This window comes from Cyprinus carpio, chromosome B7 (assembly GCF_018340385.1).
Source record: "Cyprinus carpio isolate SPL01 chromosome B7, ASM1834038v1, whole genome shotgun sequence".
Lineage (NCBI taxonomy): Eukaryota > Metazoa > Chordata > Actinopteri > Cypriniformes > Cyprinidae > Cyprinus > Cyprinus carpio.
Window position 1 is genome coordinate 6,041,764 of NC_056603.1, and position 15,867 is coordinate 6,057,630.

At 34.8% G+C, this 15,867-nt stretch overlaps 1 protein-coding gene across 1 annotated transcript in view; it reads left to right on the forward strand.

Moving 5' to 3' along the window:
- The window catches only part of LOC109064509 (alpha-actinin-3-like), a 30,968-nt gene extending 21,709 nt beyond the window's left edge, over positions 1-9,259 (forward strand). Inside the window, exons 15-21 of the mRNA XM_042726740.1 lie at positions 2,664-2,846; positions 2,946-3,080; positions 4,043-4,222; positions 5,011-5,157; positions 5,230-5,295; positions 6,264-6,422; positions 7,173-9,259. Coding sequence (XP_042582674.1) covers positions 2,664-2,846; positions 2,946-3,080; positions 4,043-4,222; positions 5,011-5,157; positions 5,230-5,295; positions 6,264-6,422; positions 7,173-7,331 — 1,029 coding nt within the window. The 3' untranslated portion in view covers positions 7,332-9,259. The remainder of the gene's footprint in view (positions 1-2,663; positions 2,847-2,945; positions 3,081-4,042; positions 4,223-5,010; positions 5,158-5,229; positions 5,296-6,263; positions 6,423-7,172) is intronic.
- The last annotated feature ends 6,608 nt before the right edge of the window (positions 9,260-15,867 follow it).

Genomic DNA, 15,867 nt, shown 5'->3' on the forward strand with positions numbered 1-15,867 from the left:
AAGTATACTTGAGAAATATACTTTACCTTCAAGTTTACTAAAATTACATTGATTGATTTTAGAGTAAATTGTGACCTGAACAATTTCATGAGGTTCAAAAATGAAACTATGCATGCAACATAAATTAAGATTTTGTTCCCTAGTTTTAGTAAATTGTGGCCAGATTGTATTAATCATTTTCTTTTTTTTAATATTAAATCAAAACGAGGGAATGAAATGGTACAACATGACTACGATTAACTAAAATGATGGAACAAAATCTTCAATCATGGCCACAATTAATTAATATACTGTTCATAGCGAACACAAAACTGCATTAGAACTATTAAATTTCAAATATTAAAATAAAATATTTTTCTCCAGCCATAATTTCTTCAGCAGAAAAGAAATGTCATTTCAGAGGTGGAGAATGCTTTTACATTTGATGAAAAGGCTTATAAAAGCTTGTTTTGAATGGCGTGCACTGAAAAATTCAGAACATAGCAGCGTGTATTTATTTCAGTTCCCACATTTACAGACTGCATTATTCACACCAACTGCGTATGTAAGCTTCGCATTTGCAGGTGCGAGTAGAACTTTAGTGTCTATTTTTGTTGCATGTAACTGAAGCAGAAAAAACTATAATGCACTGCGAACCTATTTATCAACACAGGCTTGTGCAGCACAGGCTTTTATGAAGCAGCGTGACATTACTCACCCATTATTAGATAAGAGACCTGCACACAGCTCATGTACAGACGTTCTTTGTGGCAAAGTGTTTTACTGCTAAGTGAATCACGCCAGCAACTAAACAGTCAACTTCACACTGTTCCTGTTAGTAGCATGAAAACCATCTGTTATCTATATTTTCTATATATCTATAAATCTATATATCTATCTATAAATCTATCTATCTATATATATAAAGCAATCAAAGAACAGTGTGAGTCTATCAGTGATTTGATTTCTGCATTTTCCCCAAGACTTCTGTTATAATCGATGACACAGTTTGTAAACTGCTCAACGAGTCTCTTATATACATTGTGTTTTACCTGTGTTAGTTATGATGAATGTATTGGTCAGATTGCATTGCATTAAGGGAGATCATTAGCTATGTTTCCATCCATCTATTTTTATGCACATTTGAGGATATCACGTAAAAACACTAAATGTAAACGCAAAATGCGCATAATAAAGTTAGCGCTGAGCTGAGTCGAATAATTAGTTTTTCGATAAGAAAACATGCGTATAAGCTACAATGAAAATACATTTAACAAATAAATTCCTTGAAGTGCATCAAAAAAGTCATGGGACATATTGTTTTGGTCATTTTGAAGCCAAAATCTGTCATCAAAGTGGTTCGGTATAGTTATTTTTCATGACTATGTTCCCAAACAGCAGTCATCTGCCTCTAAAAGCAAGATAACATGACCGTGTTTATTGCATTCCATCTGCGCGCTCTGAGGAGCAAGTCATTTATTATATAGGCCTACAAAAATTATTCGCAAATGTTTTATATGATATTCCAATTTTGCATATAAATCACTTTAGATGGAAACAGCTTCTGTGATCATGGCATGCCCAGTAAACATGACAGTGTTTAGCTGCAACCTTTCAATGCGATGGAAGCAGTTCTAAATATATAACGATATAATCAGTACTTTTCACCATTAGTTCGGCTTGGCAGCTGTTAATGTAAAAATGCAATAAAAGTTTTAAAAGAGTTTTCCACATGTAATGCTCATTTCATATGCACAGATGTTAGCCAATCATAACAGTGGGCATTTTCATCAAGTCCCACAGCAGACACGCCTCCTCTAGCGGATCATTCAAATCAGAGGCTAAAATCGGGGTAGAAAATGACTATTTATACTTAAATTGTGACTGTTTTTGATAAAAATAAAAATGGTAAGATTCTAAATGCACCTCAGGAAACTTTCCAAAATCATTTAAAAAATGCATTTGGTGACCCCTGGGGTGTACTAGAATAGGTTTTCATGCTTAATTGTTACAAATATGCATTATTGGATCTCATATTTTACATAACTGAGTTACTGAGTTACTTGAAGTTCAAATAAAATTTGAAATTCAAACAATAAATACCGGGCTCTTTAATGTGACGTGATAGATCTCTGTAGCACCCCAGTTCAAGAGGCACATGAACCGAACATCTCTTCCTCTTTGCTAGTTATAGCATGAAATAAACATGAATGAACATCAGAAGGTATCTAACTGTGGAGAGACCTTTATACACGCTATTTTTCAAGTTCAAGTCCACGGATGTTAATCTACTTTCCTCTTTGGTTTGTTTGTCGGATAAAATGGTAGATTATGATGGGTTAGATCGCCTGTCAATCAAATTCAATGCAAAGGTTGAATTGCAGGACCACTTTTCCCAATCTGTCTCAAACACCCTGTATAGTTCCTGTTTAAATGAAGCCCCTCCTTCCGAAACACGAAATGCGCTCTGATTGGTTAGCTGGCCCAGTACGTTGTGATTGGAGAACCGCTTTGAGCGAGTTCCAGAAATGACACGCCCCTTACCATACCATGAGTCTTTGAGCTTTGCAGAATTTTTTTTTTTATGCTCGAACAGCAACACTACACACTAACTACTGTTGAAAAAGTAAAAAAGGATAACAGGACACCATTAACTACACCTTTAATCTCCATTTGTCTTTCAGAGTCTGATCACAGCTCACGATCAGTTCAAGGCCACCCTGCCAGAAGCCGATAAGGAGCGCATCGCCATCATGGGCATCCAGAACGAGATCACCAAGATCGCCCAGACCTACGGCATCAAGCTGGTCGGAGTCAATCCCTACACGGTCCTCAGCCCACAGGACATCACCAACAAATGGGAGGCAGTGAGTACAGACACACAAAGCTCACAGCTGGTCATTTACCTGACTTCCGATTGCATGAAGAGACTCAGATGTGTGTTTCTGATCTGTCGCCCCCTGCAGGTGAAGCAGCTGGTTCCCCTCAGAGATCAGATGCTGCAGGAGGAGGTTGCCAGGCAACAGGCCAATGAGAGGCTGAGGCGCTCCTTCGCTGCTCAGGCCAACATCATCGGACCCTGGATTCAGACCAAGATGGAGGTGAGCTTATTCAACCTGAAACCATGAGGTGTTGGGAGTAAACGACAAGATTTAATGAGGTTGTGAGGGTATCAGTGTTGGGAAGTTACTAAAAGCAATAATCAAACACTTTCTTTCTAAGTCCAAGTCAAATTTGCTTTATTAATGAACTGATTCATTCAGACAGCTCATATAACTGATGTGAATGAACACTTTTCGTTCATTTTTTCCCCCATTTAACTTTAACCTGTACAGCCATAATAGATTTAATTTAGATTTAATTTTAATTAATTTTCTTCCATTTTCATTGTAATTTTAGTTGGTAATTTTGCTCTGTGTTTTTGTCATTTTTATTCGTTTTGTTTTTTTTGCCCTTTATTTTGAATGATTTTGATATTTTTGGTTTCATTAAAATTTTACGTAAAAGTTTTGGTAATTTTGTGTTGTGTTTTTGTCATTTGTATTATTATTTATTTCACTTTAATCTTGACACCCATAATGGGTTTAGTTTCGTTGTTCTGGGGCATTTGCTCCTATATCTTGAATTTGGGGGCATTTTTGTTCATTTTAGTGGCATTTTTTTCTCAAGCCTCCAATTTCTGAAAACTTTAACTTTTAAAGGTATCAGTTTTGAGAAGTAACTAGAAGTAAAGCATCAATTTAAACTAAATTAAAATGCTTCCTTGTCAGGTAGCTTAAATAGAATAAGTTAATTTGTTGTTTTTTTGTTGTTGTTGTTGTTGTTTTTTTTTTACTTTTTTTTATTTTAGGTAACATTTATTTTAAGAACAAACTTTTTTTTTTAATGATTTAGTTACTTGCTTCTTTTAGTGTAATTCCTTTTTAAGTAGAGTAGCTTTTAGTTTTTAGCTTAAAGCTTCTTGACTTTGTTTGCTGATTACTTTTTTTATTTACAGACTTCTGTTCTAATGCACATTTGTTCACCATCTCTCTCTCTTTCTCTGTTGGTTTGCTGTTATTAGGAGATTGGTCACGTGTCGGTGGATATCGCCGGCTCTCTGGAGGAACAGATGAATAATCTGAAGCAGTACGAGCAGAACATCATTAACTACAAATCCAACATTGACAAGCTGGAGGGAGATCACCAGCTCATTCAGGAGGCACTCATCTTTGATAACAAACACACCAACTACACCATGGAGGTATTCTGTTACAAACACAGGCTTCATTTTCAGAACAATCACAATTATTTATTTTTTTTGTGTTATACAGGGGACTGTGACTAGTTTCATGCTACCTATGAATATTTCACAGGCTGGGTTTATTTATTTTTTTCAATCAGTTTTTTACACATACATAACTTAGTCTTCACAAAGCAGAGTTTTTACAAAGATCATTTAAAAGACATTGAATTTTAGTTAAAAGGCTTAAATGTTTACTAATCTAACGTTTTTTAGACTTTATTTTATTTTATTAAAAATGTTATGGTTTTAATTTTAGTTAACTATAGTAACCCTGATAATAGCACTTTTAGAGTTAATTTAAGACACACTGACCCTATATTTTATATAAAATATAAAAACGAAGGTAGAAAAGTAAAAACATATGTATTTAATTTTCTGTTTATTTTTTAAAATACAGTTTATCAAATTTTAAATAATGAATCACAAATTTTTTTTTTTAAATAAATCTGGAAACAGCAAACCAGCGAAAGATTGTTTTATTTTTTTATAATTCATTAATGATTAATCTGTTATCTCCTTTATATTTTAGTGATGTGTTCATAATAATATTTAGTTTAATAATAATCTAAAGTTTTTTTTTTGTATAATGCCTTACCCAAAAATAAACCCATTAAACAGAGCTTGCATAACAAATACACATTACACACAGAACAGTAAGCATAATGAGAGGAATGATGAATGTTCAAAAGCCAGCAACAATTCACGATGGCTCTGTTTCTGGCATCATCCGTCATTCCCTCCTCCAGCACATCCGTGTGGGCTGGGAGCAGCTGCTCACCACCATCGCTCGCACCATCAACGAGGTGGAGAACCAGATCCTGACCCGCGACGCCAAGGGCATCAGCCAGGAGCAGCTCAATGAGTTCAGAGCCTCCTTCAACCACTTCGACAGGGTCAGTGAGATGCACATCCACATTCACATCTGACCGTATGCAAGGAGATTCACTATTGTTTTTAACTTGCAGAAGAGAAACGGCATGATGGACCCCGACGATTTCCGTGCATGCCTGATCTCCATGGGTTACGATCTGGTGAGTGACAAGAAAACTCCTCCCACTCACATAAAACACCTTCTGTAACGATATTACTAATGCACTGTGACAAAACCATTTATCCTCACCAAATGACATGCACATACAATTCAAATGTTTGGAGTCGGTAGGATTGTTTCAGGTTTTTGAAAGAAGTCTCTTCTGCTCAACAAGGCTGCATTTTTTTAATAAAACAGTAAAATCTGTAAAATATTACAATATCAAATAACTGCTATCTATGTGAATATAATGTCAAATGTAATTATTCCTGTGATCAAAGCTGTATTTTCAGCATCATTACTCTAGTCTTCAGTGTCACGTGATCTTCAGAAATCATTCTAATATGCTGATTTACTGCTCAAGAAACATTTCTGATTATTATCAATGTTGAAAACAGTTGTGCTGCTTCACATATTTGTGGAAACTGTAGGTATTTTTTTAAGGATTTTTTGATGAATAGAAAGTTCACAAGAACAGCAGTTATTTAAATTTTAACATTAATGTCTTTTTTTTCTGTTACTGAATATAAGTATTCATTCCTTTTACAACACCCCAAACATTTGAGCAGTAGTTTCAAAATAAGGTTTTTTAAATAATCAAATATTTTGGCAACAGCATAAATACACTGTGTCATCTTTTTTTGGAACTATAATTAAATAAATGTAAATAAATAAACAAAACATAACTAAATCATTAATTACTGTATAAACAAATAATTAATGTCTAAAAATGTAGGTCTATCACACATTTGACAAATTATATATATATATTTTCATCATTTTAAATGCTTATTTCTTTAAGTTAAGCATGCCTTTGCAGAACACCTCTCTTTCATACTGAATCATTTATGTTTTGCTTAAGCCTTATCTCAACCAGGAATAATTTCAATCTCAGTAGGTGCTTTGCTGGACACCAATAAACACAAAAATAAATGTGATATCTTGAATCTCACTGGCTGGTTCTGTCAGGGTGAGGTGGAGTTTGCCCGCATCATGACCCTGGTGGACCCCAACAACACAGGCGTGGTGACCTTCCAGGCCTTTATCGACTTTATGACACGCGAGACCGCTGAAACCGACACTGCCGAACAGGTCATGGCCTCCTTCAAGATCCTGGCCTCCGACAAGGTGAGATCAACATCAATTGTGCCTGCTCTTTAATCCATTTGTGTCTGTTTGGCAAGCCAATTTAACATTTATTCCTTTAAATGTACTAGTATCTATTTTTTAAAAAAATTAGCTACTAGTATCTATTCCATTAGGTACTAGTACTTATTCTTAAGCTACTAGTTTTTATTCTTTAGTTTCTAGTAACTTAAAGATACTAGTTGCTATTTATTATTTTTTATATCTATTTTGAACGCATTGTTGTAACAGGTTACAGTGTAATTATAAATTATAAGTACTGAGTAGTATTAATCAACTACATGTACTTATTACATGGTTAGGGTTAAGATTAGGGTTTGGCTTAGGGTTATTTACATGTAATTATACATAGTTTATTGTTATTATAATAGTAGGTACATGTAATGTGTAAAAATGACACCTTAAAATAAAGTGTTACGAAAATAGATACTAGTATGTTTTAAGTATCAAATGTTAAAATGGCTTGCCATGTAAGTATTAGTATTTAATAAATAAGATCTAGTACCTAATGAGTGAGTATTAATAGATACTAGTAGGAATAGATACTAGTAGCTAAAAAATATAATAGATACAAGTATGTTTTAATTATTAAATGTTAAAACAACTTGCCATATTGTCTGGGTGAATTCAGAATTAATTACGCTCAATGTTTATTTGCACACATTTTAGTATCAGTTTTAGTACAAAAACACAGTGAGAGTTGGTGTTAAAGTGTCTCTTCTTGTCGTTCAGCCCTACATCACCATGGAGGAGCTCCGTCGTGAACTCCCACCCGAGCAGGCCGAGTACTGCATCAGCCGCATGACCAAGTACGTCGGCCCCGAGGCAGCCCCTGGAGCCCTGGATTACATCTCCTTCTCCAGCGCCCTCTATGGAGAGAGCGATTTATAAACGCTCTGAATGTCTGTCTTTTTCTCTCTTTCCTCTCATCTTTCTCTCTCCTCTCATATTCTCCAAGCCCCCAAATGTAGCTTTCGATCTATGAGGGAGTTGGTAATATCCCTCGTTTCCCCTCTGTTTTTCTGTCTGCTAGCTTTAACATCATATTTGTACTACATCCACCCTGTAAAGGACGTGTAATGGGGGGTTTTAATCTCACCGTCACTCAAATTGTGTCCAATTTGGATGCCAAACCCTCCTATATGCATCTTATATGATGAATCTAAAGTCAGCATGGAATTAAACCAACCCTATTTACGTTCCTAATTCGCATTTTTGTGAATAATTCTTCAGTGCAGTTTAGGATCTGTCATTGAAATATAACTTGCTCCGCCTCTTAAACGACTTTTGTTTTCAGATGATGTCATCTAGGCCGGAAACAATCAAAAAGCCGCAATCACAATATAAAAGTAAAATGGGTTATAAACACTGTTTCATGTTGACTTTTGCACGCTTAGCCAAATTGTCCCTCTCTGTGCCAAATAAAACCTTCCAACATGATAAAAGATATTTTAAAAAGTGTGTTTGTTGATGCTAAAGAGCGCTTGTGAAGATGCATGCTGCGTTTATTCTGCAGACATTATTATACGAGAGAGCCCCCCTCTTCGTTAAGTCTGTACTTTTATTTTAAGACCCCAAAAAGCACTACTGCTGTCCAGTGTCCTCTTAATATGATAATGTGACAAAAACTGAATAGTCTCTACACAGAACATGATGTCTCTGTATGTTGTGTTGTCATGTTAACCCCTTAATATCGTTTATGATGTACGTCTTCACTGTTCGGAGGCAAATTCTTTATTTGTTTTCCTTTTATTTGGAGAGTTTGTGCTAAAATTATCAACAAAAGCCAGTAAATGAACTTAAAGATGTAATGGCAGAGTGTAAGTGTTGTACTAACGGGAAAAGTTTCTGCTAGTCAAAGAGCTAAACGAAAACCAGGTTTGCCTTAAAACCGACTGAAAGCACCAGGTACGTACAAGACAGTATTTTAAGAGTTTTGTTATCCACACTCCTGTAATTTAAAGCGTAATAGTTCACTCAAAATAATAAAGTTCTGTTAATATTTACTCACCCTCGTGTCATTGCAAGCCTTTATGATATTCTGTAAGTCTAAATCAGCTGACCAGGGTCTGTCAAGAAGTGTATATGACTCCATATTCTGTTTTGAAGATATGTAAAAGCTTGCGGAAAAACAGACGCTAATAAGGCCCGTTAACAAAAACCACGACTATATTAGCGTCCACACCAACGGACAATAACGTTCAGTTTGTTATAAGCGCATGCTTCCTTTAAATCTTCGCGCGCTTTAACACTGGGTGGATTCTGATTGGCTGTCAGTGCTTTTTAACGTTCTAAAAAAAAAAGTTATGAAAAAGTTAACAAATTGTTCCTCTGTGTGTTATCCTTATAGTTGTGGTGGGTCCTGATTTTTCACAGAAGGCTTACATAAGACTTTATAGTTATCTGTGAATACAAGACGCGAGTGAATGATGACGGTTTTTATTTTAGGGGAACTATTCCTTTAAGAGCAGTGTCGTGAGGAGATCGAGGTAACGTTATCTGGTTCTTTTAAAGGGAAGTTTGAATGTTCTGGAAGTTTTGGAAGGAGGCAGAAGGTTCTGATACCTTCATCCTCAGGCAGGCCTTGACGTTTAGGATATGGTCTAGTATCTATTGGCGATATTTAAATAATTTCAATTACAGATGTTGTTTGTTGATTGCTGTACATCATGATGTGATTTCTGGGTAAAAGTATTTCACTGACCTTTCAGATCGCCTCATTTGTGATCACCTCTCTGTCTCCATTTCCTCGAACGCTTTTCAAACACAGAGTATTAAAAGTTAAACCGAAAAACCCAGAATAAAACGTCTCAATCGGCTCATCTCTGTATGTGTCGTTTGTTGTCTGTTGAGTGTGTTTTAATCTATGTTGCCTCCAGTAGGGGGAGCGTTAGGATGAATTTACAGTAGATGAAGGCCAGCTTCTCATCGGTCAGCTGTGGGTTTCAGGGATTTAAGCCTTGAATATTGTTCTCAAAGCTCTCAAATATATATACACACATACATATATAAACATACATATATAGACATACATATGCATATATACAAATATATATACACACATACATATATATACATATACATACATACATATATATATACATACATATATATACTTTTATTTTTACATACATAGATGCTTAATGAATTACTTTAACACATACATACACACACACACACACACACACACACACATATATATATATATATATATATATATATATACACACACATATACATATATACAGTACAGGTCAAAAGTTTGGAAACATTACTATTTTTAATGTTTTTGAAAGAAATCTCTTCTGCTCATCAAGCCTGCATTTATTTGATCAAAAAATACAGAAAAACAGTAATATTGTGAATATTATTACAACTTAAAATAATAGTTTTCTATTTGAATATACTTAAAAAAAAAAAATTTATTCCTGTGATGCATAGCTGAATTTTCAGCATCATTACTCCAGCCTTCAGTGTCGCATGTAACATCCAGTCTATCACATGATCATTTAGAAATCATTCTAATATTCTGATTTATTATGAGTGTTGGAAACAGTTCTGCTGTCTAATATATTTGATGAATAAAAGGTTAAAAAGAACTGCATTTATTCAAAATAAAAAAAAATTATAATAATATATTTTCTTTACTATCACTTTTTATCAATTTAACACATCCTTGCTGAATAAAAGTATTGATTTTATTTAAAAAAAGAAAGAAAAATTACTGACCCCAAATTACTGACCAGTAGTGTATATTATATACAGTAGTGTATATTATTTTAAAAACATAGTTTCTTTTCTTTTCTTTTTTTTTTTACTTTTTATTCATCAAAGTATCCTAAAAAAGTATCACATGTTCTGAAAAAATATTAAGCAGCAGAACTGTTTCCAACTTTGATAATGAACTCATCATATTAGAATGATTTCTAAAGGATCATGTGATAATGATCCTAAAAATTCAGCTTTGCATCACAGAAATAAATGATAATTTAAAGTATAATAAATTTAAAAACAATTATTTTAAATTGTAATAATATATCACAATATTAATTTTTTTTCTGTAGTTTTTGATCAAATAAATGCAGGCTTGATGAGCAGAAGAAACTTCTTTCAAAAACATTACAAAATAGTAATGTTTCCAAACTTTTTGACCTGTACTGTATGTATATGTATGTATATATATATATGTATATATATATATATAGATATTATATATATATATATATATATACACACACACACACACACACACACACATATATATACACACACACACACACACACACACACACACACATATATATATATACACACACATATACACACACGCACACACATACACACACACACACACAAAAGGATTTGGTATGGAAGGCTCAACACAATGGAACCATGTTAATTCCAGACTAAACATGTAACATTCCAAGAACCATAATAAAACATATAAAGAAAACATAATTACAATAGTTATGTAATACAAACAAACAGTTTTAATGCCTTTTGATTTTTCTAAAGGCATCTGAGAAGTATTTTAGATCATTAAATACAATATGATGATAAACAAAGAAGGAGATTTAAAATATCTACATGTATTAAGTATTTTGCTAATAATATAATATTATAAATCTAATTGTACAAAACAGAGCACTTTTTGATTACATCTTGTAAGGTGAGAGTGAAACCATCAGCAACCACACATCTCTCTGCCATCCAGTCTGGCAATGCTTTCTAAAAAGACTGAGACAAATTACATGTAAAACATGTATCTGTATCTTGAGTTTTCATAAATATTCACGGGTCCTGCCATTTCTTTGACGTCACAGGTGCGCATGCGCACTCCTACTTCAGATCTTTTTTTCCAGCCCAGGTGTTTTCTGTTAATTGTACCTGATAAAAGATGTGTACTATTTATTGCATTTAACCTATGAACACCTTGATCTGATTTATGCACATACCAGCATGCTCTGATTGTTGATAAGGTTATATACTAATGAGAGGCTGACACTGAATCTTGATGTGCTTTATTCGGTAGATTAACATCCATCAAAGTCCATCTCATTCAGTGGTCTAATTGAATCGGGAGGATCCTCGTAGAGAAAGGTCAATAAAAACAAGGTCGGAGTTAATTATACCTCGCAGAAAATAATTTCCTTATCGGCAGAGCAAAATCCCGACTCCAGCGATTTGTTTTCATGTCATGAACTGCTCCATTGTGTCAAAGAGCCCCCAATCCATTCATCGCAGCTTTATGGTACTTCAAGACCCATTGCTGAAATCAACCTGAGTTGAGAGGATTATTTCCAGAGATGTGTGTGCGGCCGATCTGAAGAGGATGATGTGTGGGGTGTTTTCATAGATAAGCTGGTTTGAATGGCCCCGGCTGGGTGCGAGTTGTGGCAGACACCAGACTGGCCTTCATTATGAAGATTGGCTGCTGGTCTTAATCTAGATTTCCTTTTTCATCTCCAATCCATCTCATTTGGGAGCGACGTAAAGGTTTTATTAATGCAATGGGAAGGCTAAGCTGCTCTGTATGTAAGCGAGTGTGTCTGGTACAGACTGTGCTGTGACAGTGAAGGCGGACTGATATTACGCTGCATAATACTGGTGTGTGGCTGCATTCGTAATAACTTACTATCACCCTACTCATACGTATTTTTGTATGCATTGAATACCCAGATGATCTAATGTTTTAGCTGAAATGTGCATTATGTAGCCAGTGCACAATGCATAAAATAAGGATATGTTTTTTTTTCATAAACAGATCGTTATGATCCCTCTGTCCTCAAATATCATCACTACATCATTTCCTTGAGGAAAGGAAATGAGATGCACTTTTGGAATACATTATTACTAGTCTTACTATTGCTGCCATGCATATTGTGTCCCACAATGCAATGCACTCAATATGACTCCAGGGTGAGGAATGAAGATGAAGAAATATGATAATCTCTTCTTTGACTTATTTGATTAGACTTAAAATGTATTTTCAGACAAAATTGGATCAAAAAAGGACCATTTTTATTTCTGTGATGACAAATAGATGAATAGAATTAAACACGTAATATGTGACGTCAGTGTTTGAAATATTTGTAATTGCATACTGTTGCACATACTATTTAAATGAAAGCAAGTTTTCTAAAATATTAAATATGCAAATACTGCATTATCTAATTGAATATGCACCAATTTGCATACATTTCCAGAAGATAGCTTTGAACATTGGAAAAAGCCACTTTCAAAAAAACAGTTTCACTTTAACATTTTAGATGTAGCTTTTTGCAGAAGGATTTTAAATTTCCCTTTTATCTGTCCATAAAGTCTAAAAAAAAATGAATCAATCACAATAAGATCTATAATATTCATTTGCAAATTGGTGATTTTTTTTATTTTTATGTCACGCCAACTTTTAAGCTCAACATACAGTGCAGCATCAACTCTGGATTAAAGCCTGAGACTGTATTATCCTCTCTTTTTTTCTCTCATTTCAATCCCCTAAAAATGCTATCATTAGACAAATCACAATCAAGTATTTTGGGAGCAGTGTAATATTGAATTATACCATTTTTCCCATGGTTTATTTGATCAATCCTGTGAGAAGCAGTGGCAGATGTGGCTGGGTGGAGTCTGAAATGGGACAGAGATACCGATTCATTGAAGTGACTCACACACCTGTCCAATCGCTTGTGAGAGCGGCATTTCAGGAGGTTCACAGAAATCTATCAGCAAAGTTCTGCTCATCTTTAACTACTTTTCAGTCTCACCATCCACATTCATTCTCACCCAGGACTCATACACAAGATCTTTTCTTCTGACACCACGCACTTAAACACACACACACAGAGTCCCAGCCAGCCCTCATTGTTGTTAACAGTGCTCTGTGTGTGCTGAGATACTTGATCCCACATGGACTAAGTCACTACACAGAAATAGAGGGAGAGAAAATGAGCAGTAGGGGGAGGATAAGAAATACAGCTGTAATCATAGGAGAGGTGAGGAGACATATTTGAGAATTTTTTTTTTTTTTTTTTTTTTTTTTTTGACTACAGTATTTGTGCAACAGATTAAGATCTGGTGGACAGTCAAATATATATATATATATATATATATATATATATATATATATATATATATATATATATATATATATATATATATATATATAGAAAAAAGGAAAAAGAAAGAAAGAAAATGAGCCAAAACACATAGACCAGAATATCCAAGAGGCAGAAAACACAAAACAGCAATGCTCTAAATCCACCTTAACAGCAATGCAACACAATGGCAATTACAAATCAATGTGCTAGAACCCACAATTTAGGCCCCGTTTACACTAGTGTGTTTTCCTTTTAAAACGCATAACTTTTGCTACGGTTACGCCTATCGTTTACACCACTCCGGCGTATACTTTTGAAAACGCTGCAGTCCCCTTTTAGTTTGAAAACTCCGGGTTGCGTTTCAGTGTAAACAGACCAAAACGGAGACTTTTAAGAACGCTGGCGTGGCTGCCTACATTCGCTCTGCGTATCCTTGATGACCGTGTAAACGATAACATCATGCGCATTGTTGTACACATAGATGTATAGGTAGATTCCCGTTCGAGCACGTAGACGCGTCCGCGATCTAAATAATAGGGCATTTATCTTTTCATATCTATGGCTGTACCTGCATGAATGGTCACGTGACATGCGTTTTATGTTGTGTAGTGTAGACGAGGATCGTTTTCATGCTAAGACGCCGTTTTAAAACGAAAACGCACTAGTGTAAACGGGGCCTTAGACACAGCACATACTGTAGCAACACTCAGTGCAGACACTAGAAACAATTTCGAAAATTTAGCAACCATTGAAGCAAATTTTATCATCATTTAGTATCTTAAGGTTTGAGAAAGCCAACCTTCTGATCTGCTATTTAGCTATTAGCTTTAAGATATTTAGCCTATATAGCTTTCAAGCTAGAACCACCAAACTCAGCCCAGGTTTTCAGACTGTTCTGACTTAGTGTGCTTTGTCTTTTCAGACTGATCCGACGTATAGTTTTCATAAAACGGAATTTTAAAAATCATAAAATTCCCATAGACTTACATTGAAAGAAGGTTCAGATGAGCCAAGATTATTCAAACTACTGTCAAAATTTAAATCTAAACTCCCAGAATCCCTTGAGGCTCAATCAAGCTTCCCTTCTATGTACTACTTCTTATCCATTCAAACTCATCTATCTAATATTTCTGATCTATCTACTAGCTACTTGCTAAATTGCTAATCATGCAAGCAACATGCTAATAATGCCAGAAACATGCTAATCATCTAATCTATAGGGTGAACAAACGAAATAACTTTTATAAAAATGCCTTAAGAACTTTACTGGTGTAGGCTACATCTTGACACACAACAATGGCACTGACATATTTTAAGTTGTTTCAGTACAAGATATTTTCAGTTAAGACATGCATTTTAGTCTGAAACTTGACTGTGAAACCGGGGGATAATGTTTATATAACGTCAGCTGTGCTCTCTTTTCACAGTTATGAGGGCCATACTTACACTTCCAAAGCAGCTCTTCCATTTCTTCTAACTGAGCGAGGTCAATTAGATATTAGCGCGCTGTGGATGAGGCTGTCTGTGTGCGTGACTTTTGGATGTGTGCGCGTCACTGCATGCTGAAAACTTCTCTCACAAGCGCGCGCGACAATTCCGTCACTTTTTACGCTCGCCCTCGTCCCGACATATGAGTTCGAACGCAATGCATAGACGGACATTGATGAAAATGTGGACAGTGTCAAAATAAGCTGCCTATTTATACCACAAGATATCGATATACGTGTGGCATCGATACATCTTATCATTAAACATTTAATCGATGTATTGATCCAGATCGATGGATCGGTACACCCCTAATATATTTGTAACAATAGCCAACAATACATTGTATGGGTCAAAAATTATTGATTTTTCTTTTATGCCAAAATCATTAGGATATTAATTAAAAATCATGTTCCACAAAGAAATTTTGTAAATTTCCTAACATAAATATATCAAAAGTTAATATTTTATTAGTAATATACATTCCTAAGGACTTCATTTAGACAACTTAAAGGTGCTTTTTGTTAATATTTTGATCTGTACCCTCAGTTGTATCTCCTAATATTGTGCTATCCTAACAAACCATACATCAATGGAAAACTTATATATTCAGCTTTCAAAAGATTCAAAATGAAAATGGACCCTTATGACTGGTTTGTGGTTCAGGGTCAAAAATATCCAGAAATACGCAAGGGAAAACGTCTAAATAGGCTAAATATTTTGTCACTGAAATAAATTGCGAGATATATCCATCTTCGTGACTGGTAAAATCGGATTTATTTTCTCAGTTCACCAGCCAAAAGTTAACTGCAGACCCCGGTCTGCTCTCCTCTTTTTTATTCGTG